We start from the raw sequence: 27,444 nt of genomic DNA, 5'->3' as shown, positions 1-27,444 counted from the left end.
ATTTCTTGTTATAGTTTAATTGAACGCACTGCGCGTTTTGCGACAGGTAATGCATTAAATCGTTTTGACACAAAAAGTCGATTAATCTTGGGATTTTTACATTGATACAAAATATCTTGCACACACTCATGTTCGGCGCCTATGCTTGTCAGTGTTAAACGCAAATAATAATGTTTGAAACAAACATGACAGTTGATAATCATCAGGAAAAGATACTGACCCAGACAGCAATGGTCAATAATGACTTATTCCAATGCCATCATTAGTAATGAAGTAATGTCACTTTGACCCACCGTCTGGTCAAGCATTTATTGTAAGGATTGTTTCACGGATTAAGTTTATTAGGATTGTTACGGAAACAAATGTTCAAGTTTTACTTTAGATTTAAAACTTGACTTCTCCTCGCGACTTTGATCTGATGAGATTCTTCCCTGCTGCTGTAAAGTGATTGCCCGAAACCTTCAAAAAAATGATGTTGTGGACCGATCCTGCCAATGACTCAGCACTTTCATCTGTCAGCTTGTTCCAAGATAGATCAAGAAGTTCCATCTAAAACAAGAATAAGTTAAACACAAGTAACACTCTGGTATGTTGTAATAAATAATGCAGTATGACGACATAGTACAAAATGTTTTTGAGTGAAAAACGGATGTCACGTGTTGTGAAGTGTAAAAAATAATTAACACTATAAGATAAGATTAACAAACAAACAACTACTGATGTGTAGATTTTCTCGGGTTGTTCGTAATCACATGAAAATCACCAATTAAAAGTACCATTTTTCAATTGTCGTTTAGAATGCATATAATATGTGTCAGTAACTAATAAAATCACACCACTTTATTACATCAACAATCACAAAATAAGTTAACTTAGTGTGCATTTTTTGACTCCTGACTTTCACGCTTATCTTTCAGCTGCAGTTTTGCTGAGAAAGCTAGATAGCAGCGGCGAAATCAGGAAACTACAAAGCTTTCGCGAGAATTATTTGTTCTTTCTGTGAATTGGACGGGTAGAGAAAGCGTCAAAGTCGAAAGATAGGCCGTGTTTCGGTTTTGGTACTTTTTGGTTTGAGCCTGCTTAGAATTGAACAAAGCGCTTTGCCGCTTAACACGCTGTTTTGAACCAGAAAACTTATTAGGCAACGGGGCAAGTTAGTGACATTTTGAAGTGTAAATTACGTATTCAGTCTCGTGCGGTCTAGTTTCGTATCGTGCGGACATTTGTGTGGGAAATTTTTCAAAGCGATCTTATGACGTATATGACGTCATTAGGGAAATTCCCAACAGAAAATGTTGGACCCCTCTTTAAAAATTTCTGGATACGTCCCTGCTGGTGACCGTAAATTAAATTAAAACTCGTTTCCTAGACATACGGCCTTAAAAACTGGCCTAAATGGACCTTATGGGAATTAATAGATACTACAAGCCCAGTAGCCATTTTAACCGGATTTTTCTAACAACGTTTCGATACAGATTGTGACGTAAAAGTGATAACTAAATCGTTCAGATTCAATTTATAAAAAATATTAAATTGGACTTGAGTAACCAGTAGATAAGATATAATAAGATAATTCACGTTTCTTTGCATCAGCAAAATGTAAATGAAAATACCCAAATATTTGGCGGTCCTTGGTGAAATAAGAACCTGTGATACGGCCACCATTGTGTAAAGGTTATGCACCCCTGCTGTGGTGTTTAAACTTAAGACTTTCCCATCTGTATGTGACAGTTTTGTCATTAGTTATGTGTGTTGTGCGGAGTGACGTGTAATGGGAAAAAATTGTCCAACCCTATTATGGAGTGAAGCAAAATGTCAGTAAAATGTGATTTTATGTAGCAGAAAACGAACAGAAAGATGTACAGGTTGAAACTTGTAGATCGGCACAAACTTTTATGTTTTAGTTTTAAGGAGTTCGAACCCGGGATGCGCCTTGTGCGGAAGTTTAGCGGACGATGAAAACACATCGTTGATATCCTACGTGGCGCAATTGCAGAATTTTATTACCACCTACGTGTCTTGTTGTGTCAGATATCATCCAATATTACGTAGAAAACTAGTTGTTAGCCCACAATGCAAATAGCAATTGGTAACCACTATGTCTTCTGCATATTATTATTAGTTTTAACTAAAACTATGTACCGAATATTCGGTTTGCCCTACTGATTCAGCTGAAACAGATAATTTGACTAATACCCGGATTTGGCTATATAATATGCTGCGTTTCAGCCCAAACCGAATATTTTACAATCAAAATTCGAAAGCATAAAACGTGTCTATTCTGCCTAATCACCACACAATCTTCTAAAATATTATCTACTACTAATGAAACCTATCATTACGGTCACTCATACAAAACGTCAGTTATGTTATCAGCAGACTGGCAACTATTCATATGCAGCAACGCCATGCTTGCCTGCTGATAGTAAAGTTATATGTTACAAAAGAATAAGGAAGCATCTCTGTTGGTGTAAACAAACGTCGTAGTAACGCAATTTCAGCTATGGAAGTGGAAATTAGAACTTGTCATATTGATTCCACCATTAACTGGTTATTATGTGCAGCATATATCATAGTGATCATGAATTCAGGATAAAAGTACTGCTTCTATTATTAGTAATGTAAGTAAGGGATTGAATTGTTTTGTACTACAATAAATATCTGCCTCAGCAACATGCCCAAAAGCCGCCATATTGTGTAGTTATTTCCTCAACGAAAGCACGTGCTGCAGCCTAAAAAATAGCTTCGTGTCGTCATAGATTGTACACCGCTCTCGCGCGTTATGCGCCAAAGTCCATCCTGACCAATCATTACCCCTGGACCGACCACATCGGTTGAAATTCCCCACACACACCAGTATATACCGCGATTTTAGTAAAACAAGTCAATTTAATGTTAAAGTATGGATAGGTGGGAGCTAAAGAAAAGGCTAACCTGCGTCAGTTTAGGCCATGCTAAAATAATTCCAAAGTGTTTGAGTTTAACTTGAGGGTTGCGGACTTGGTCAATTTTAATTAAAATCTGCGCGAGGGCAAGCGGACCTTGATTGTCGGCCAAACCTAAATGGCGGCCCTGACCTCGAGCCTTCGTATGTGGTTATTAGATATGCTAGACCAAGCACAAATAATTTATTAGCCGGCAAATATAAATCGGATTCATTAGAGCTGAGACATAGAGTTGCAAGGTGATACATAACCGTTTTTTGAAACATAACCACATACCAAGTTTTGGAACAATCATGTTATGATTATTTTCCATTAAAACGTTCTATACTATTAATAGTGCTTGTACGATGCGAAATATTTTTTTGGGTCTGATGGTTATTATTAGGGATGTACTGAATATTCGGTTTGCCTAACTTATTCGGCCGAATAGTTCATTTTTGCAAAGATTCGGTAAACCAAATCTTTTACGAGCACAAATTTAAAGCGTTAAACGTGTCTTTTCTGCTTATTAAGGTCCACACAATCATTCAAAAGCCCAAACATAACCAAAATCGCTTCAATTTTTATCTTTTTCAACACATTATTGTTTTTCCCACTGTAGTAAAAAAAAGTAATTCTTCGGCAGGTTGCCAATCATGCTTTTTTCAACCCCATATGACTAAAATGACGACAAAATACAACCATTCTGTACTAATTACCTGGTAGATAAACATTTTTTCGTTTAAACGCTTAGCGTACCTCTTTGCGTGACGTCATGAATGATTCGGTTGATTCGGCCGAATTTAATCGGCAAAACGCCGAATTTTGGGTTTCGGCGAACCGAAATTTAAACGAATCGGTACATCACTAGTTATTAGTTTATCGTTTCCAAAACAAATAGTAAATCTTTGTTATAAAGCAAAAAAAATATTTTCCGCAAGATAGAATTTAACAATATTTACCGGCTTTCTTAGCTTTTTCACTCCATCGCAGAGTTTCTTGACGCCTGTACTTCCGATCTCACATTTCAACAGTTTAAGCTCTTCCATGTTGTGAAGGCAAGGAGCCAGCGAAGCTGCTCCCGTGTTGCCGATCTTGTTGCAGGAGAGGTCGAGTCTCTTCAGCTGATTTTAATGCAACAATTATTATCACACTCATCGTGACAAATTTAAGTAACTAGATAGTGACAAATTTAAGTAACTAGAAATAAACAACACAAATTAAGTTTACGCATTGTTATAAATGCTACGACTTTTTTACACATAATTTCTGTTAAACTTTAAATTTGGCATTTCATCAATTAAAGATAAAGTAAGACATGAAAACATGAAAATTAAGCTGTAGAATGTTCACACTATTTTTGTTAAAGAGAATTTACAAACCAATCCTGGCTTTTCTAGCTTAATGCAAGAAATTTATTTAAGTTAATTGCGTTCTTCAAATTCCGTGATTAAGCGCCCAGGCCTTGCTTCTTCTATTAAATTTCACATCCGTGTGTCGGGTGATGTGGTGTTATAGCAACACACGAGTAAAAAGTATGCGCTGCACGTTCGTTTCACTATACTTTGTTGTACGCCATGCTAGATTCCAAAAAAAGCTTTGAAATAGTGGTTTGTTAGAAACAAAATGTGTGTATAAGGGACAGTGTCGCCTTCAAAAGATTTTCTAAAGTAGATTGCTAATCTTTAAACACAACATTTGCACCATCCAAAGATCTATTGAAAGATTAATCTACATTTTGCTCTGTGATTTAAGAGTTGATCTGGCTCTGAAAGAAAATTTTCATTTGTTCTATGCTACAAAGAAAAGAAAGGAAGCATCTCTGTCGACGTATACGAGCGCCGTAACGTAATTTCAGCTATGGAAGTGTAGCACTTCTGTTAACAACGTGTGTTGCATTCAGATTATCGCATAATCCAGTTAATCTTCTAAGAAAGCTGGGTATATTCATTATACCAGGGCTCGACAACGTTTTTTGCTCTGCTCTGGATTCATATGCGTAGGATTCATATTTCATAGCGACCATGGAGTCAGGATAAAAAATTTACGTTTTTATTCTGGCACAGTCCTATGACATCATTAATGCATTTCTATGCTGCGTCGCTGTAGCGCAGTAGTTTCCAAACTGTGCGTCGCAACGCTCTGGTGCGTCGTTTTAATTTTCCAAGGGGATCGCAGAATAGTTCCGTTTCGTGGATTTTTGTTGTTGTATCAATAAACATAACTAATAAAAAGTATCCTCATTAACTTTTATTTGCTGGTGCGTCGCAAATCTAGAAAACTTTTTCGAGAAGCTTCGCAGCAAACAAAGTTTGAGAACCACTGCTGTAGCGAATTGCCGAAGATACGTGGGCCAAGGGAGGGTAGAGGCCGGCAGTTGGAGTTAGAATCTAGAGGTGGTTGTGTCGGGACTGTTATATATGTGCTGCTTGCTTTTTATCGTTTTTAGACTTTATCATTTCAATACAGTTCGATTTAAGTACTGACAGCCCGTTATTGCTACAGAATCTAAAAAGGCCGTTACAAAAATTAGCGAGCATGCCAGGACTGCTGTTGTGAGAAGAAGAAATTTCAATTCATATCGTTAACAATATTACACAAGTTTGACATTCTAGAAAACTGAAAATGAAAACTGTGGCTTATGAGGAGTTCAAGAAACGAGCCACCGCCGTAGTTGCATGCAATTATACGAAAAGAAGGGTAAGGCTCCGACTGGCGAGACGCACTCAAACAGTGAATGAAACCAACCGAGATTTCGTATTAGCTCTTGTAACGCTTGGATACCAAGACAACAAACTAAGAAACACCATCCTGTACACTTCTCTGCCTCCTGTGCTAACCGGACAAACGCCTTGCAGAGACCTTACCGCGCGAAAATTGCTCGAAGGAAGAACCAAGCTTCAGAGATGTGTCGGGTCGAGCAATTAACGCGAACGAGTTTGTTGTTAACAGTGAAAAGACGCAGTGTTAACGTCAAAATTTGCATTGTATGTATATGTTACGTCTCTGTAGCCAATTTTGAACGTGACGTGGCCCCACGAGGTTTGAAAGACGGCAGTTGGATATGAGCTTGGGTTGTGTCGGGGCTTCATAACTGTCGCTGCTTGTCTTTTATCGCTTTATATTTTGCTATTTTAATAAGAATTTGAACTGGGTACTGTCAGCCCGTTATTGCAGCAGAACCAAGAAAAGGCGTAAAACATGTTTGTTTCACTACGAGTTTTGCACTTGATGGTAGATCATAAAATGGCAAACCAAAAATGCCTGAACATGCTATGACGCAGCTACAGACGAATCCAGTTAATCCAATACTGTTTAGTCGCACAATCCGTTTAGTTGCATATACACCGTAATCCAAAACGGTAGCTCATTTGATGATAAAATCGCCCGGTTAATCGCACACCTCTTCATAACATAATCTATATAATCGGATAGATTTTGAACAAAATATGTGACTAACTGGAAAGTGGATTTCTATGTAAATGATTTCTCAAAACACAGTAAACGTAACTCATCGGCCATGGTTCAAAAGTTTGACTTGCTGAGTGGGAGATGAGACAGGCCTCTTCATCTTTTTCTCTTCTACATTTTCGTAACACACTTTTTTGCTTTTGAATTTTGTCAAAGAAAACTTTCGTGGGCAATAAGTCCGAACATCTGTATAAGGACAAAAACAACTATAAAAACACAAAGACTAAACGGTTTGTGCCATGTTGTAGAATGTGTGCGTACATTGCTAAATCACGACTTTGCGCCGTTTTGTGAGAGTTGATCTGGTTCTGAGAAAGTAATTTTATTTACGCCGTGCTACAGTGAAGGGAAAGGAAGCATCTCTGTCGATGAGAAAGGGCGTCATCTCTGTCGACACGAACGGGCGTTTTATATATTTTTATTTGTGTTGCTGAGTATTCTTGAAACACACGTTACCGATGACACCATTACGTGCCCATGCCCAATAGCCGCTATATTGTATAGTTTTTTCCTCAAGGAAAGCACGTGTTTCAGGCTAGAAAAATAGCTTCGTGACGTCATAGATTGTACACCGCTCTCGCGCGTTATGCGCCAAAGCCCATCCTGACCAATCATTACCCCTGGACCGACCACATCGGTTGAAATTCCCCACACACACCAGTATATACCGCCATTTAAAAAAAACAGGTCAATTTAATGTTAAAGTTTGGATAGGTGGGAGCTAAAGAAAAGGCTAACCTCCGTCAGTTTAGGGTATGCTCAAATAATTCCAAAGTGTTTGAGTTTAACTCGAGGGTCGCGAAATTGGCCAATATTAACTAAAATTTGCTCGTGGATCAGAGACCCTTGATTGCCGGCCAAACCAAAATGGCGACCCTGACCTCGAGCCTTCGTATGTGTTCATTAGGCATGCTAGGCCGGGTAGAAATAAATAATTAGCCGACAAATATAAATCTGACTTATTAGAGCTGACACATAGAGTTGCATAAACCGTTTTTGTGAAACATAACCATATACCTTAAAATATTTCATCAAGTTTTGGAATAATTATGTTGTAATTATTTTCCATTATACTATTAATCATTGCATTTTGCAAAATATTTTATAAGGTCTGATAGTTATTAGTTTATCGTTTCCGAAACCAACAGAAATCTTTGCTATAAAGCAAACAAATTCAACATTTTTTCCGGCTTTGTTAGCTTTTTCACTCCATCGCTGAAACAAAGTGTGTGTATGAGGGACAGTATCGACTTGTACAGATTTTCCGTATGATGGTTTGCTTGTTGTTATTTTGGTTTGATTCAGCAATTATAATCTTAAAGTTTGAAACAAACTGCAATTGTAGTGACTCCCCAAGGTTTACATGCTTTGTCAGCTTTTTCACTGTAATCGATATTGCTATACAATGTTTTACTAATCGATATTTTGGCGGCATTAAACAACCGCAGTATGTGTTGCATTGCTCAAATCAGTGCGTTTTATTTAATTTGTTTTTGTTCCGCATTGATTTGTTTCCCGGACTCTACATTGTCCTATTACTATTATTATCCAAGGAATTTTAGTTTTTTATGGACAATTACAACTATTGGTAAATGAACTGTTTCAAAATTTGATATCTCTCAGGTACTTTTAGATTATTAAGCATGTTTACATGCACAAATTCATTCGTGTAATTTAGAGTAATTTACCCTGTTCTTTCAACAACAAAAATAAAACGCAAATCCCGCGAGCTTAACCAAAACTTTCCTCGTAAAGGGGGTAGGTAAGATTCAAAACACATCATGAAAACATCAACAAAAGCATTTTTTACCCAGTTTATGGAATTATGTGGCATGATGCATGAAAGCCTAATCAGAAGTTAATAGCTTGCAAACTGCAGGAGGGAATTTAATTGAACTGACTGACACCGGTAAAAACATATCTGCAAATAACGTGTAGATGCTTATAAAAATGGAACAATATTTTCAAATATAATTAGGTTTAAATAACCAGGTTGCAACGTTTGTCATTATATAAAATCTTGTACATCACTGAGATCAAAATTTAACAACTTTTACCGGCTTTGTTAGCTTTTTCACTCCATCGCAGAGTTTCTCGACGCCTTCACTTTCGATCCCACAATTAATCAGTATAAGTTGTTCCATGTTGTTAAGGCAAGGTGCCAGTGAAGCTGCTCCCGTGTTGCCGATCTTGTTGTGGGAGAGGTTCAGTGTCTTAAGCTAATTGTAAGGCAACAAATATTATCACATTTACCCTAGAGACAAATTGAGGTAAACACAAATAGACATCGCAACACATCTTTGGATTACGCATTGATGCAAACGTTTGACTTGTTTAACCCAGAAAATTAATTTAAAACATTCAATATTTTATTTTTTTAGTTTTTTTAAGCATTAGTTGACTACACGCATTCGATTAAACATTTTTGTATTATTGCAAGCGGACACTTATTTATTATCCATTTTAAATTCAACATTTTATTAAGAAAATATTTGACAACTTGACACGACGGAATTGTTTTTGCAGCATAAACTTCCATTTAGAGAGCATACGGTAGTTGCAAGTTAGTTACAAAGTTTAGTTGCGTTCAAATTTGAAAAAAATGTTATTGTCGCTTTTTTGTTATGACGTCACCAGTGCTAAAACAATTTATCGGTTTTCAATGTTTTCTTACTATCCCACATTCCTTCTAGTGGTGGATGTTGTGAAAAAAAATGTCTAATCGATGACACTGGCCAACACAATTTTTGGTGTCTTTAATGTTAAAATTGATATTGACTAATTTCGGGGTGCTGATTTCAAAAATCATTACGGTTTTCTTCAATCAGATCAATTTTTTAAGTTATTTACAAAATCAAAATTTTTGACCATATTGATTCAATGACTTTTAAATCATGCTTTTTTGTGTTTGTTAAAGTTTTGTTACATTATACACATCATTTTTTACAGTGCAGTCAGTTTTATAGCATGAACATGCGTTCTATGCTTATGGTCTGTCTAAAAATGGTTGGTGCGGGCTAGCGGTAACTTTAAAATATACGTGTTTTATGGAGTGATTTTCAGGCTAGTAAAGCAAGGTGGTAAAACTAAATTAATAGTGGCTAGGTCATCTATACGTTGTTGCATGAATTACCAAGATGTTTTGGTGTACACCCATACAACACAACAAAAAAGTAAAAAAGATCTGTTCAAATATGCATATCTTGCACACTTCGATCTGGCCTTAGGAGTTTAGGACAAGCAATGGGCTCCACTTACCTAATGTTGGCTGGAATATTGCAGTAATGGACAAAAACAGTAGAAAGGGACTGAAATTATTAGAAAGAGTACATAATTAAGTCATTAGGCGGTCTGAAACATTCGGCACGAAAATGAGTATAAAGCTACACTGCCCTTAAAACGTAGGGGATATGAATGATGAGAAGTCAGCTAAAAGGTTCCAACAGGATATCAGTAAAACAAAACGGGTCAGGGAAGGGGCAAAACGGGTTTGGTCAATTAAACGGGACGGTATTGTTGCCACTCAGTTTCGAAAGTTACCAAAGTACATGTGTAGGGGTATACCTGATAACTTACAAATTTGAAACATTTTTTTGTTTTTTTGTGTTGAATTTTGTTAGTTAGGTGTGTCCACCTGTTACATTTAAAATTAAATTCGAAATTTTGTTCTTGCAACAACGTTAATTCCAAATAAAATACTCAAAACCAGTTTCACTATAGTGTATACATATAGATTGTTTTTCAAATGTGGATGAACCATAACAGGAAAACTAGACGTGATACAGATAAACTGATTGCATTTTTGAAATCAGGGCACTAGAATTAGTCAAAATCATTTAAAACATTCTAGACACCAGGAAAAAAATATTTTTTTGTTGCCCAGTGTACTCGATAACTCCCGGCACAAACTCAGTATGTTGCATTGTTCAAACAAAACACACGTTGCTTTCTTTCTGGGTGTTATGTCGGAACAACGCGTCAGATGCAAAAATCAGGATGTAATTGCAACGACTGGAGCGCTTGTTGGACCAAGACATACCACGAATCTGATACACGCAATGATTATTGGTACAAAGAAACTTTTTGTGTGTTGAAAAAGTTTGGTTCCGACCGGATTTCGGAACTGCAGTTTCGGGTTTGGTCCAAATTCATGTCAGATTACAATTCTGGCCTGAACCATAGTTCTTATCATAACTCATAAATATGCCGATTCTTACCACAAATAGTTCGATTGCAGTGATTAAATAGCGTGTTAACGCACTGGCCTTGTTTCCAACAATAACTTTTACATCAGACCTTGTGCGTGTATCGAGCGACTTGGTGTTAGACTCAAACAGTTAGAGCAACACTGGGCTGCGACAAAGTTGATGGTTTGTTAAAAAAATTGAGGTAGCCTATATGAGCGACACCATCGCCTTGTAAGGACTTTTAGTTTGGTTTGCATGTCGTTTTTGTTGACAAGAGTCTTTGTTAGACAAGCCAGTTAGTTCGATTTGAAAAAAAGTTCAATGCTGTACACTTCTCTGCTTAACGGCCCTAGAGACACACGCTTCGCATATACCTGACTCCGCGAAAATTGCTCGAAGAAAACGCGTCGCGTCGAGCAAGGGCCGCGGAGGATTTTGTTGTTAACAGCACAACGTCGCGGTATATCGATGTTGCCCTGCTAAAGCCTGAAGTTGACCCAGTCACCGATCAGTTAAAACGCTTGGCTGAGGAAATCAAACAACTGCGACTCGAACTAAGCGATGTGCGAAATGAGAGCAAGAAATTTTCCTCTTGTCAGTGCTATAATTGTAATGGCAAAAAGCATTTTGCGAGAAATCGCAGGCAAAGAAGATTGCGTATACAGGACTGTAAATTGCAAACAAGTGCCCAACAACCGACACCGTTTCTCTATCAGGAGCCTGAGATCAAGCGTCAAAATACGATAACTCATAGGATAAACACCAACGCGAGTGTGCTGTATAAGTATGCTAACGTAAACATCAATGGCATTTCTGTGTTCGCATTAATTGATACCGGGGCCACCCTCAGTGTAGTGTCAAGTGCTGTAAATAAGAAACTCACAAACGTCAAGATTGAGTCTTGCCGAAGTAATTTGCGCGTTGTCGGGGCAAAATGTGACCGTATACGAATGGAAGAACTAATAAACGTTTGTTTTAGCGTGGCTTGTATTAAAACAACCGCTTCTGTTTAGGTGTCTTTGGATGTCGTGGAAGAGTGCACTTTAGGCATAGTTATTATGCGAAATCAACACTGTGTGGTAAACTACAAGTTGATAACGCAGTCGAAAATGGTCAAACAATCTCCTTGTTACTTAAACCAGGGATTTTACCGATTTCTCAGTAGTGTTTGAGAGAAACTGCGAGCGTGTATTACCGATGTTGCAGCAGTCGAGTATGTGACGAACACAAAAGTTGCAAACAAACAGTGTTAAGGAATGATGAACATCAAATGCTGCTAAGCGAACTTTGTGCTTTCCAGATGTCATTGCAAAACAAGAAAAGGATGCACTCGAACAAGGTTTTGCAAAACATCGTGCTGCATTTGCAATTACGTTAGATTATCTTGGTCATTTCTTAACTACACTTAATATAGATATTGGACAATCGACTCATAACAGGGCATGGCCGACCATTAACGAACGACCACTTCATCAAATACGACAGCCAGATGATTATCGAGTCCCCAAACAGATATGCAGCCAAAGAACGGTGTATTGTTTATACGCTATACATTTGAGCTGCTACTTGACACACGTATGACACATACTTTAGGTTAATACTGTTTTGTTGTATGTTGCATTTCAGTTAAACGCAAAAAAATCAAGTTAATCCAATACTGGGAATCGCAAACCTTTTTAATAGCATAATCCGTATATTCGAATAAAAAGGATTGGCATTTTGAATATGCGAAAACCGGATTATGCCATTAACTGGAGTCATCTGTACAGCATATGTCATAGGAACCAAGGATTTGAGATTCTTAAATATATAGCTGCCTAGTTTTCGCTGCAAAGACAGTAAATATATACTGTTAGCCAGTGTGTCAGTGTTCATAATTGTCAATCCTGAAGAAAAATGTGAATACTGCTTTTGTACAGATTCAAATATGTGAGTTGAAAAAAATTACATTTACTCTTTCATTGTGTGTCACATACCACCCATTTTTACATACAAAAGCGGTTTGTTACTCAATAATACTGGTGTCATTTTGTTACCACTGTGTGGCTTGAATTGTTTTTTTTCCAATAAATCAGTCCAAACTATTACAGGCACACTTTGCGCTGTTTTGTGAGAGTTGATCTGGTTCTGAGAAAGTTTTTTTTTTACGCCATGCTACAAAAAAGAGAAAGGAAGCATCTCTGGGATGTAAACGGGTGTAGTAGTAACTTCATTTTAACTACGGAAGTGGAAATTAGTACTTCTGTTTTCCATCCAGATTTTCGCATAATTCATCGCACCAGTGTAGCGACCTCACTACCGTGTTCGCTTGTGCGCATCGAAGCGTGCTATTTGCCGTTTACTTTTAATCGCCATTGCCTTGTTTAAAGGCCGGTTTGCTCTATCTCTTACACGCTATAACATAACTCGGACATGACGCCGCTGCTCAATAAACTTCGACCGCTTCACAAGAAAGCTTTGTATAATGATTATGTGATAAAGTGGATTTATCTGTACAGCATATGTCATAGCGACCATGGATTTTAGATACATGTGCTGTTTATATTTCCAATTATGTAAAAAATGGTTAAATTGCTTTCTACTCAAATAAATATCAGTCAATCAACGGAACATTTCTTTTTCGGTTTCACATCTACACAACAGATATACCAGGTAGTATTCGCAAGTTAAGTAAAGTTACATTTAAACGATTCTTCTTTGGCGTCACATGCTGAGTCAGGTCCGCGAGTAGTTTCGGTTTCAGGCCAGATGCTTTGATACATTTTCCCGTGTTTCCCGGGGATTGTAAACTAATTTAGGCGTTATTATTCCTAACTATTTGTATTTTTTTGAAGGTTGGTCCGCGATAAAATTCCAGTTTCAACAACGGTCCGCAGTGCAAAAAGGTTGCCGACCCATGTGCTAAGTCACATACAATTACGGAATTTAGATCACCAACTGCTTGTAATGAACACACAATTTAACAAAAAATGGAAATAAATAGTTATGGTGTAAAGTTGATTGTTTAGTTTAAATTGTGTTGAGAAACAGGTCAAAAATAAATTTCAGTCATTAACATAACATTGTCTTTGCTGTTGCGTCACTAATTCCCACCAAACATATTTTATTTTTATTATGTTTTTTAATTTACCGAAGTTACGCTACAATTGTTTTGATGTCAAATTCTGCTTTAAGGCGGTTTGCGTTTATGTCAATATTAATTAACACAACAATAAATTTTTAACAAAGACAGAACTGCTTGGTCTTCTACCTTTTTTGTGTTGTGTAAAATTTTACTTTTAACTTTACAGTTGATTTAATTGTGACGACATATTCGAATGCTGTCGCAACAAAGGTATGTTAGAGTGACAATTACTGCCTTTAATATTTAAAAATCTTTCGCACCCAGAGCAACTATTTTAAACCGCCCGTTGTCAGTACAAAAATATCTGTAAAGAACAATTACATGCTTATAAAATGCATTTTTTTTAGAATAAATGAGGTTGAAATAAACCGGTTGCAACATTTGTAATCGTATAAAATCTTGTATATAACTTAAATCGAAATTCAACAATTTTACCGGCTTAGTTAGCTTTTTCACTCCATCGCAGAGTTTCTCGGCACCTTCACTTTCGATCTCACATTCCCACAGTATAAGTTGTTCCATGTTGTGAAGGCAAGGAGCCAGTGAAGATGCTCCCGTGTTGCCGATCTTGTTGTGGAAGAGGTCGAGTGTCTTCAGCTGATTTTAATACAACAAATATCATCATGTTTATCGTAGTGACAAATGCTAGTAAATCAAAATAGACAAACCAACACAAATTCTGATTACGCCTTGTTATAAATGCTGCGACTTTTCATTGACGGATTTAATTAAAACCTGCCATCAGATTTGTGTTTTTTCTGAAGCTTGTGCTTTGCCAAACATTGCTTATATCGTTGAAACATATTGTTATATTTTTTCATTTTGCAAACCCGCCGAAATCGTTGCTCTTAAGAAAATACACCTAAAGCGAGCGTTCGCTGTTTATTTGGTGAAGATCAAAAACAGAATGATTCCCAAAGCGCGACAAACATGAAAGACACAATTAAGATGCTTCGCCAGTCGCGGGTCTGTAGAGTCGCTACACAACTTCCCCCAGAAGTTGGATAAGCATATAACGATACTTCTATTTCCCACGGCACAAACTTCCGCAAGGTTTATATGCGTAGTGTGAGTTTTGTGATTTGCCATTTTACAATTCGTAGTTTAAGTTTATGTTGTTGACAAACCAAAGACGACACAAAGACAAAATATAATGATCTAAGCTGGTCAACCAAAACTTGCGCCGTGTTTTATTTTTTTATTTTTTTATTATCTTTATGTTTATTTAAATTGCTTTAATTTCTTTTTACTTTCGTTATTTATTCTTTTGTCATTCATATCTTAGTGTATTAATAACATGATTTGTTCTAAAAGTCTTCGGCAAGATTTCTTTTCCCGTCAAACCCCACCTTCTTTCCCTAATACGGGTGGGTGGCATATAGTGCCCACTCAACTGGTCCCACCAAGGTTCCTCCACTATTGAACATTGTGCGCAAATTTTTATGTTTTTCGGGCGCGCCTTCCCACTATCAGCACTTTATTTGGATCGCGGCGCTAAAAGGTTGCCCACCGTGCTATAGAAACACCAGGCTGTGACAAAGTTGTTTGTTTTAGATCTAAACTAGCGTCGTTTTCGCCTGATACTTTTTTAAAACTATAGTTTGCATGTTTGTTTATTTGCTTTTTCGGACAAGTCAGTTAGTTTGGTTTGGACCGGCAATTATAACCTTAAGTTGGAAATAGTGCCAGGTTTGAGTTTCAATGAAACAGGCTAGATTCGGGCCTGACTCTACCATTAGATCACATTTGGCCGTGGTAAATCTGAATTTTGAGTCTAACTTTGACATTATTTCAACAAATACCTGTTGGCGCCGGGATTACGGCTTGAACCTTCGTAAAACCAACCAAACAAATTGTAACAAAAAACAACACAGCAACACCATAAGAGGGACTTATTGGCCTTTAATGCAAAAAGCAGTTGGTTACGTATGTGTATTTTGCCTATGATTACTAGATGATATTGACCTACAGTATTTGCTCTTCTTACGCTCATATTTTGATAAATGTTGATCAAATTCGATAAAATCTTGGCGTATATTGCAAAAACTAAACTTTGACCTCATTTGTTTCGTTTATTGGAAAACTTATTTCTTTCGTGGTTGTACAAAGCGTTTGGTTTTTCTCCTAAATGAATGACGACATAATGGCTAGTATGAAAACACCACAATCAATTTTAAATGGCGACATAATGACTGTGTTTTCTACCTTTATATGTTGTTGAAATTTTGTGTTGGTTGTTGCGACCAAATTATTAAGTTTATTAAGTTTTTAGCATTTTATGGGAAAGAGACTTTTTGCGCATTTCTAATTTGTGTTTTTTAAGCTTTTCGAAGCTAAATTATCATTCTGGCATGCGGGTAATCTAAGAACGAAATAACGGTTTGTATTTTTCGTTTGTCTTTCACTATTCCGGTTTATACAAAGAGTCCTTTCAAATGTGACGACAAAACAAAATTCTGGGATCACAAAAGTTGATTGACTAAAAAAACATTTTTTTATCCTAACATTTTAAAATCTTTTGCCCAAAATCAATCGCTATAAGACGCCGGTTGTCAGAAGAAAAATATACCTGGAAAGAATGTTTGCTTTTTCAATAATAATGGTTTTATTTATTTCCAAACGATTTACAGTGGCGCATTTGCGTAGCAATGGTTTTATTCACGTTTCTGAATAAACATTTTTATATCATTGCGTGCAAACACTTTATTTTATCAAAAAATGTATGCAAACTTTAAGTCATAGAAGTGCTAAAGAGGATATGAAACAAATAGCAAATAATTATAGACTGACAAGTGTGACAAGATGGCCGATATACAAGTTGGTTATGTGAATGAATTTCAATAAATATTCGTGTATTGCCACCAGAAATATAGACAACACGATTCTACTTCTGCTACAGACATATGATCGGCAACCGATACACATGGCGATTCTACATATTGGCTCAAGTTGCATTAATACTTTGGTCTGTTGTGACACTTGCAATAATCGCATACGAATATTGTTATTTTCTTTTTGTATTGTGCACCAAGACTGTTTTCAGTTTTACTTTCAACAGTTTTGTTTTGTCTGTGTTTTTGCGCACTTTTTATCTTTTAATGCATTTGTTCTTGCTCTTGTGTATATCGAACTTAACACTTTTATTTGGACAATTTCACATTTCTTCTTTGCTTATATTTACCCTTATATTTATATGATATATACAACTATGTTTACTTCTCAGCCTGCAACGACACCATTATGCCGAAACATGTAACAATCATTTTCAGCCAGCCTAACGCACAAGTAGAGTTTTTACCCGACATGCGTGCTTGGTAATGATTGGATATTAGTCATGTTACGTTTTATTGAATTTCCTTTTATGAATGGTTGTAAACGTGGTGATATAGAGTGTCGCAATCGTGCTGTTTATTAACGTTGAAGTTACGCAGTTTTGCCTTGATTTTAATTGTTTATATTTGTGTAAGGTTGTTTACAGTTGAAACCCTGTTTGGTGTGACCATCTCACCGCTTTGTTGGTGCCAACGGTAGCCGCATTCGAATAGAAGGGCTTATAAGTGTTTATTTTAGCGTTGCTGGTATCAAAACCTCTGCTTCTGTTTATGTGTCGTCGGATGTCGTCGAGAAGTGCATTTTTTAACACTGTGTGGTTAAATACAAGTTGATGACGCGGTCCGGAAATGATGGGACAGTGCCCTTGTTACCTAAACCATGGATTTTACCGATTCCTCTGTAGTGATCGAGAGATACATGGAAGCGTGTTTTAACGATATTGCAGTAAGTTGCAAACAAACAGTGTTTGGGGAATGATGAACACCAAAAGCTGCTTAGCAAACTTCGTTTTTCCAGATGTCTTTGCAAAAACAAGACAATGACGCAATCTAACAAGTAATTGCAAAACACTGTGCTTCGTTTGAAGTTTTATCAGATTAGCTTGGTCTTTTTTCAACTCCACTTTATATAGATACTGGACAATCGGCTACTATTCTACAACACCTTTGGCGAACGGCCACATCGTCAGATATAACAGCCAGAATTTTATCCAGCGCCCGAATAGATATGCAGCCAAGGACGTTGTTTAACCGCAATACGTTGATGCTGTTCCTTGACACATGTATGATATAGGCTTTTACATAATATTGTTTTGTTGTATGTTTCATTTCAGTTCTTGGCAGACGAATTCAGTTAATCCAATACAGGGTAATCGCCCAATCCGATTAATTGCATACAGATGGTGAATCCTAAACCGTAGCTAATTAAAAAATCGACTGGTTAATCGCATACCTTTTAACAGCATATTTCGTATATTCGCATCAAATGGATTGGCATATTGATTTTGCGAATAACCGGATTATGCCGTTAACTGGAGTCGTCTGTACAGCATATGTCATAGCGACCAAGGTTTTTAAATACTTAAATATATAGCTGACTAGTTTTCGCTACAAAGACAGTAAATGTATACTGTTAGCCATTGTGCCAGTGTTTATAATTGTCAATCCTGTAGAAAAAAGTGAATACTGCTTTGCACAGAACTAAATATGTGAGTTGAGAAAAATTACATTTACATTTATATGCTGTGTTATATACCACCCATTTTTACAGCTTTTTTTACTCAATAATACTGGTGTCATTTGGTTACCACTGTGTGGCTTGCATTGCTTCTTCTAATAAATCAGTCCATACTATCAACGTTTTTTTATGCTGATGTTTGTATTATGCAAAACATTTATTTTCATTTGGCGCATTTGGGATTTTGCTTTGGCGCAAATAGTTTATCGTTTCTCAAACAGATATGTTTGCTGTTAAAAAAGTTTACACAACACATATTTCACCAACTTTTACCGGCTTTGTTAGCTTTTTTACTCCATCGCAGAGTTTCTCGACGCCTTCACTTCCGATCTCACATCTTCTCAGTATAAGTTCTTCCATGTTGTGAAGGCAAGGAGCGAGCGAAGCTGCTCCCGTGTTGCCGATCTTGTTGTCGGAGAGGTTGAGTTTCTTCAGCTAATTTTTTTACAACAAATGTTATTACATTGATCGTAGTGACGAATGCTAGTAAATAAAAATAGACAAACCACAACCGCTTCGGATTGCTCCTTGCTATAAATGCTACGACTTTTCATGGCCGGATTTATTTAAAACCAGCATTAGATTTGCATTTTTTTTTTAAATGTGTTTGTTGTTAAATTGTGTTTATTGTTTCATTCTGGCATGCGGGTAAACTAGGAACGAAATAACGGTTTGTATTTCTTGTTTGTCTTTCACTATCCCAGTTCATTGAAAGAGTCCTTTCAATTGTGACGACAAAATTAAATTCTGGCGTCACAAAAGTTAATTTACTAAATTAAATAACATTTTTTTATCCTAACAATTTTAAATCGTTTGCCCCAAGATAACCATTTGAAGACGCCGGTTGTCAGAAGAAAAATATACCTGGATAGAATATTTGCTTTTCAGTAATAATGGGTGTATTTATTTCCAAACGAATTAAAGCGGCGCATTTGCGTAGCAATGGTTTTATGCACGTTTCTGAATGAATATTTTTATATCATTGCGTGCACACACTTTATTTTATCAAAAAATGTATGGCAACTTTAAGTCATAGAAGTGTTAAAGAGGTTATGAAACTAATAAAAAAATATCACAGACTGACAAGTGTGACAAGATGGCAGATATACAAGTTGGTTATGTGTATAAATTTCAATAAATATTCGTATATTTTAAGCGCATATTGCCACCAAGACACAGAGAAATAGACAACACGATTCTACTTCTGCTACAGACATATGATCGGCAACCGATACACATGGCGATTCTACATATTGGCTCAAGTTGCATTAATACTTTGGTCTGTTGTGACACTTGCAATAATCGCATACGAATATTGTTATTTTCTTTTTGTATTGTGCACCAAGACTGTTTTCAGTTTTACTTTATTAAGTTGTGCTTTGACTTTCAACAGTTTTGTTTTGTCTGTGTATTTGCGCACTTTATATGTTTTAATGCATTTGTTCTTGATCTTGTGTTTCTCGAACTTAACACTTTTCTTTGGACAATTTCACATTTCACTTTATTTTCCACGCCTTCTTTGTTTATATTTACCCTTATATTTATATGATATATACAGCTATGCTTACTTCTCAGCCTGCAACGACACCATTATATACCGAAACATGTAACCATCAATTTTAGTCAGCCTAATGCACAAGTAAAAAAAAATTGACACGACAGACGTGGTCGGTAATGATTGGATGATAGTCATGTGACGTTTTATTGACTTTCCTTCCATAGAGATGTTATGATGTTGTAACGTGAACCAGTATTCACTTAGTTTCGTTATTTACTGTTAAATTCGCACCTTCGTTTACACGCTTATTTATTATCTAGTCATTGCACTTGTTTTTCACAATAATCTTATTTGTCTATTAATAAATATAATGTTTGTTTGTTTTGTTGACACGAATAATTTGCTTGGATATATTTATTGTAATGTATATCGCGCCACCTTGTGACGCATTAAGTATATTGTCCCCCCCCCCCAGTAAAATTCGAACGCATCCCCGCTTCAGTAATTTCGCATGGCGCGTCGTGATTGACTACTTTACTAGAAGCGTGTGACGTGTTTTTCCCTCGTGATGTGTGGACCGGTTCTCTAGCTGGCCCCGGTGAAGTGTGCGTTATTTTTTTTGGTGCTGTTGTGTTGTTGTGTTGCTGTGGCGTTGTGTAACTTAGCGATACGTGATTGGACAGTACGTTTCAAGTTTTATGCAATATAATGTATTATTTTTGACCAGTAGTGGAATCACATTTGGTTTTAGCGATAAGCCGTTAGTGCATGGTCTTGGACCGTGTTACGAATTAGGAGATAGCCTCGGTTATTAGAATACAAGCGGGATAGTTGGAAAGGTGTCGCTTTAAAGATCTCCCACTCAAACAACTTTCTCTAAATTTATAGGTTACCAAAAAAGTTCGGTAACAATTTTACTGTTTTATGATTGTAAACATGATTATTTCGCAGATATGCTGTTGGTAAACGTTAAAGTTCCACAGTTTTTGCCTTGATTTAACCTTGATTTCAAAACCCTGGTAGTGACCGCGTTAGGTTCTGTGATATCGACATAATTGTAAATAGGGCTGACTGAACAAACTACTTCAAATTTAAAAGTGAGGGAACAATATAAAAATAAAAGGTGCATTCTTCTGAAAATGTCACAAATAGGTTTGCTTACAAATCGACATTATAGAAACAAAAAGATATATTGGCTTTTGTCATACTTAACATTTTTTTCAGCAACTAATTAAGCACACACTTTACAAAACACAGTATTACCGGTTTCGCTCTGTGTTGAATCACGAACGAAAGAGTCTCGTAGTCAACTGGGAGGAGAGATGAATCACGAAAGTCGAGCTCATCGGGAAGTAGGGAGGCCACAGATGAAGCAATCTCCGGATCATTTGACTCATGAGCCCAGCTGCAAACTCGCAGGATGTCTTTTTCCCTGCAGAGCTTCGGCTTGGAAGCAAAATTAAATATAACAATTTTAAATCAAATATAAACAATTTATGGAGTTTCCCTTCATTAGGTTATGCTTGAATTTTAAATAGTTTTGTTTAGTCTATTTTGTTTAGTCTATATTTTAATGGTTTGGATTTTGTCTAAGGCAGTGGCGGCTCGTGCCTAAAATTTGTGGGGGTGCTGCTCCAAATTTTAGCATTTAATGAACATATGTAAGTCGGCAATATATCGAAAACCTACATTTCTAGTTTTCTAGCCATTGTTTTGTGCAGAAAAACGAGCAATACAAATCTTAATTTGCAACTCCATTGTGACGTAATTTTTGTTACGCAATAATGTATACGAGTGTGAACAGCAGACGGCATCTTTTGTGTATTTTGTTTGGTTGCACAGCGACGAGCCAAACACAATAACGTTCAGTAAAAATGTGAAAAACAAAAACACACGTGGCACAGACTCGAAACGAAGCGGTTGTAAATACGGTAAAACACAACAGGAATGTAGAAATAAAAGGTAGTAAAAAATAGTATGAGTCGAAAAAGGTCGAAGTATTTCAGTTAGACAACATTAAAAAAATATCGTGTTTCATATAAGTAAATTTAGTCACAGTCAGCGTTTTCAACATATTCTATGACACTTCACAGATTATTGTCACACAAAAAAACTAGCAATACAGCTTTTTATTGGTATCACAACTGACAAATTTAACAACCACATTACATTTGTTTCAGAACTTGTTCATTTAAACATGTTTTCTTTGAATTTTTGTGTACAGATTATTAATTGTCTTTTAGATTTTTTCTTTTATCTTTTTTCTTAATTGCTATAATTGCTGCTTGCTGACACATAGCTTATAATTTCTTTTTTAAGTGCAAAACTTCTTCAAGCTTTAAAATTTGCAACACTCGCACTTAAATTTAAACCATATTATTAGATCTTGTGCTACCTTTTAACAACCGAAATAAATCATAAAGGTATAGTTTGGGCATGATGATTGATAGCTTCTTCCTTAATTCCAAATGACAACTAAAAAACTATTTTTCTATTTAGTACTAGCAGTGCAAGTGCAAGTCTTTTGGAAATAATGGTGTTCCTCAGAAAAGTTTGCATCTTTTTCAGTGTTTCAAAAAGAGTCGCCTTTTTCTCAAGGAAACAGCAACAAAGATTTTTCATCCTAGTAATTTAACTTGTCAAAACATCATCTCTAGATTAATTATTTTCAAAGTAATCATGAACATCGGATCTACAGAAACATACTCATTTGAGTAACTAGATTTTCTCTGTCAACAATAGGATGTGCTTGCGGAGTCACTACTATCTTGTCTGTAGAATGTTCACTCTTACGAAACACTTTCTGTGAAGCAATTTAGCAGCTACGGTTTAGAGTCTAAACTTTAGACAAACAGTACATGTCCATTATATCAATACACATGATTGCACTTGGTTGCAAATACTGTCCACATGGTGTGTTAATAAATTGTCTTCAATCAGGTATTTCAAAATTCCTGTTGCTTCTGCAATTGTTTCTTCTGCATTTAATATTGCCTGAATTTCAATGAGACATTTTACTTCACAGTCACACATTTATTTTTTCTTTAGTAGCATTTCTTGTTGTTGCTCATTCCTGCATGACATTGGAGTATAGCAGATGTTTTGTCCCATACTTTCACAAAACCTTTTACTTCAGTTATTTATTATAAGGGTTAATTGTGACTTTTCAAGGTGTTAGATGACTTTTTTTTCCAAGGTGTTAGATACACTTAGTTAATTCATTGATAACTGTAAAAACTGAAACCCACTTACAGTCATCTAACTTACAGTCAAAGTCATGACTAACAGTCAAACAATAAATTTAATGATAACAAAATAATTATTTAACTGCACTCACTGTCAAACTTAAATATACAGTACACGGGTATGGCTTTGAAGTTCACTGACGCGAAGCAGACAACACAACTAGCGCTACGTCACGGGAGGTGCTGCGCGAGCCACAGCCCCCTCTCGCCTCTTTCGCCCGGCATGTAGTTTTCCAAGTGCGCATGCGCACAACTGAAAAAGTCATGAAACGCCACGAAACTGGAGCTGCAGCTCCACCATAGATAACATAAATTTTTTTTGACAGTTATCCGTAATATTGGAATATTATTTAGGAATATCATTAATATTATATTAAGTAAAAATATCTAGGGGGCGCTGCAGCTCAGCAGCCCCCTCGCACGAACCGCCCCTGGTCTAAGGTTGTTTACAGTTTAAACCCTGTTTGTTGTGACCGTGCCACGCTGGTACTGACCGAGTTAGGTTCTGTGATCTCCACATAATTGTGAACAGGTCTGACTGAAAGTAAGTCTTTAATTTTGAAAATTAGAAAACAAAAAAACAGCAAATAGGTTTGCTTACAATTTAACGTGATAAAAACATGTAGGTAAAGTGTTTTGTTGTAGAATAATTTTACATTGTTTCTCAGCAACTAGTTTAACGCACACTTCACAATAACACAGTATTACCGGTTTCGCTCTGTGTTGAATCACGAACAAAAGGCTTTCGTAGTCAACTGGGAGGAGAGATGAACCACGAAAGTCGAGCTGATCAGGAAGTAGGGAGGCCACGGATGAAGCAATCTCCGGATCATTTGACTCATGAGCCCAGCTACAAACCTGCAAGATTTCTCCGTCATTGCTGAGCTTCGGCTTGAACTGGATGAATTTCAAAAGCAAAGATTTCTTTTGCTTCCAAATATCAAAGGAACTTTCAGGAACAAGTGGCTCGAGTTGATTGAAAACCGAAGAATCGCAAATTCCGAAAACAAACTTGGAAACAACTTCCCATCTGTCGTCTGAAAGTTGTTTGAGGATTTTTTCAAACTCGTCAAGGGACATGATCATCATCAGGTAGAAACCAGCAAAAAATTCTTGCCAAATGAGATGAGAGAAGTATCGAACTTTGTCACCATCCAATATCGTCAGCTTGAAATTCCCGTGCTTTGTGACTGACGTGTTTGTAAATGCATCGGCTGTGGATTCCTTGATGCCTGCTTGCTCGAATGCCATTGCCTTGAATACGATCTCCATCTTTAGAAATGCATCATATGCCAATTTTGCCAATGTGTTCAACTGACGATCTTCGCCTTTCAGATGTTCTGTCCTTGTATATTGGCCACAAGTAAAAGCAAGGACTCGAGTGAGGGAAACAACCTGCATATCTCCATCGTAATTCATCAAGTAGACAAGTGTCAATATAAAATTGACTGGAACATAACAGTATGCAAATACATTGCGGTTTTGCTCTAGCTTTTGTTGTATATCGCCGTATCTATCTCCGCATATCTGAAGTCCAAGTTCATCTTGTGATGTTTGGGTCAATCCAAGTATTTGAACGATGAACCTGGGTCGATATGAAGGATGGAGCTTGTATAGCTGAGTTGGTCGTGACGTGAAAATCTTCCGAGCACGTGGAAGCAAGTTTCCTCCCGCCAAATGTTTAAGGTAGTTTTCCGCCTTGTATTTCGAATGCAGTCGGGGTTGGGGAACTTGTTTCGAAAATGATTGAAAAGCTGCCTCGTCGAAACCGTCGAAAATCATCACAACATTTGGATCATTGCAGATAGCGTTGATAATGCTTTTTTCTTGTTCTGGGGTGTAATCTGGTTCAATCGACATTGATGAGAGAAGAAACTGAAGAAGTGTCATTTTCCTTGTGAAGTCGATATGCCTGATCACAATGTAGAAGAAGTAGGAAATCTTACCGAACAACTTTCCCCTTAAACCTTGCATGGCCCACTTTTTGGCTGAAGTTGTCTTTCCTATTCCAGCTTGTCCAACCACACCGACCACGCTTCCATGTTTTTCAACATAATCTTGTTTTGCTTTTTTCTCATTTATTTTGAATTTCCATTCCGCTTCTTGTTGTGCTGTTTCTTTTGCACGACCAAACATTTCTTCACCAGTGATGTCACTTTGTTGTATGTTGTAAACCTTGGCAAGTTCCTTTCTGCTGCGATAATGTCCTTCTGCTTGAAACTCGTTATCAATTTTCTGTGGTTTGTCCACTATGGCAAGGTTGACAGGAGTTATTTTCCGTTTAGTGAAATCCGCTAGCGACGGTTGTTCATCGGCGATGGCTTCTGTTCTCTCTTTAAGCAAAGTCTTAAGATTTCGTTTGGGGTTTTGCCTACATAAACATTACAATAAAGTTAAGTTAGTGTTTACAATAACACTTGGTGCTTATTGTACTTCTAATTTAATATGGTAAAATAAACAATTTGAAGTGCGACAATTAGTAGAAAAAAATCAGCACCTTAGTTTACGTAAGAATGAAAAAAGTGTAGAAAATCCAGTTGTACGAAGATTGGTTGCAGCCACTTTTGGTTGAGTGTATTGTTGCGTTGATGTGGAAGTTTGATGTTCAGAAGATGTTTGCCTTGGCCTGGTTGAGGGAGATGCAGGAGGGAGTTTGGATAGCCTTTCTTCACCAAAGTCATGTGGAGCAGGTAACTGAGACGAGCAGTGAGGTTGTTGGAATGAGTGGGCCGTAGTAGGGAGTTTGGGTGTAGTTTCTTTATCTAAATGGTGTGAAGCAGGCAACTGTGACAAGCAATGAGCTTGTTCGGAAGAGTGGGCCGTAGTAGGGAGTTTGGGTGCAGTTTCTTCATCTAAATGGTGTGGAGCAGGCAACTGAGACGAGCAATGAGCTTGTTCGTATGTCTGATACACCGTTACATGTTGTGTGATGTGTTGTTGATAGACTGGAGCGTTGTAAACTGATCCAGTTGTGTGAATGTTTGTGTCTCCAATCTGAGGTGCTTGTTCGCTTTCCTGTACAAAAAGAAGATTTGAAGTAGTAAACGGTATGATTTTGTACAATTCTTACCAAGTTGAAAACCAAATGCCTGCCCTGTACACCAACCGGCAAAGGATGGCCTGAGCTTAGTTGGGGTATCATAGCCCTGGATTCTTCCGTTGCGCTGTGCTGAGGTACAACGTCACCCTGGCTTTCGACTGTGTTTGATTGGGGTTCAGCATCATCTGGTCCTTGGGTCAAGCGAAGTTGGGGTCCAACCTTACCCGGATCGTCCATTGTAAAGAACTAGGTTGTTTTTACGTGATTGTAACAAGGTTTGCGTTCACCTTCTATTTGTTTGATTTGTTCTATGTAACAAGTTTATTTTTTATCACAAATAGTCAGTGTCGCTGGTGCTTGAGAACTTCCCAAAGAATTGATAAATACAGCATTAGTCGTAAAAACGCAGCACGCCTGTAGTTAAAGTTAAAATGTCGAGGTTACTACAATGCTGACCTAAACACCTACACAAAGAGAGTAAAGTTACAAACACGAGGAACAAAAATATAAATAAAGTCATTGAGGTTGTAATACAATACGAACCTTCATCAAAATGCAAACGTGTGGAGCTGTGTAACATTTAAAAAAGAATAAAAACACAATTGTGGATAACTAACTGTTATTATTTTAGGGCAATAAAGCGATGTAAACTACTGGTTCACAAGCTAATACACACCAAGAAAAATCAAAGGGTACACATGGGCTTTTGCTTCCTGGCTAAGTGGATATGCTTGAGTCCGCGTCTTGATAGCAGGTCGCAATGAAATGAAATGGCGGAAACACAACAATAAATGCAATGGCGAAACGACGATACACAATCAAACACAAGTGGGCCACTAATTGGAACCAGAAAAATAGAAAGGCAGACGCGCGCTTGTGCTCGGAAGATATGCATGAGTCCGCGTTTCGGTAGCTGGTGGTAAAGAAACAAAATGGCGATAAAATAAACTTAGGACAAAAGTCCCTCATTGGTGGAATATCGGCCAATCAGGGGGCTAGAAGTCTCAAGCGGGATCGTATAATAAACTGGACACAACTAGGAAGAAAAAAAAATAACGTAACCATGTTCTTATAAAAAGCACGACTATATACATTGGCGAGGTTAATAGTTGAAGTTTAAGTTTGTTGGTTGTTTTACTCAAAAACGGTCTGCGATTGCTTACCGGACTATCCAATCATGGTCAGGGGAACAAATCACGAAAGTTAGGCGCAATCAAGCATTATAACTGTGATTTAAGGGCTTATTATTCACATTAGGGCTCTAATTGGCTGACAATATTAGCCAATGAGCATGGTTTATATAAATAAATCATGCAAGGGAAACGGGGTGGAAAAGACGATGTTATTTACTTTCGTAATGGGATAAAAATAAACAAGTAAACGCGC

General features: G+C 37.1%; 1 protein-coding gene across 1 annotated transcript; it reads right to left on the bottom strand.

Annotated features, from left to right (window-relative positions):
* Nucleotides 1–294: 294 nt before the first annotated feature.
* Nucleotides 295–27,438, bottom strand: LOC145224406 (NACHT, LRR and PYD domains-containing protein 12-like). The gene is made up of 9 exons (XM_080090895.1): nt 26,089–27,438; nt 25,714–26,033; nt 23,727–25,389; nt 21,037–21,219; nt 18,549–18,710; nt 14,142–14,303; nt 8,453–8,614; nt 3,887–4,048; nt 295–549 (listed from the first exon to the last, which is right to left on the bottom strand). Exons 1-9 carry the CDS (start codon nt 26,293–26,295, stop codon nt 385–387), a joined length of 3,186 nt encoding a protein of 1,061 aa, XP_079947021.1. The 5' UTR covers nt 26,296–27,438; the 3' UTR covers nt 295–384.
* Between the last annotated feature and the right edge of the window lie 6 nt (nt 27,439–27,444).

This window comes from Phallusia mammillata, chromosome 4, assembly GCF_965637545.1.
Source record: "Phallusia mammillata chromosome 4, kaPhaMamm4.hap1.1, whole genome shotgun sequence".
Taxonomy (NCBI): Eukaryota; Metazoa; Chordata; class Ascidiacea; order Phlebobranchia; family Ascidiidae; genus Phallusia; species Phallusia mammillata.
The sequence above is the reverse complement of the archived record's forward strand: the minus strand, read 5'-3'. Positions and strand labels throughout refer to the sequence as shown.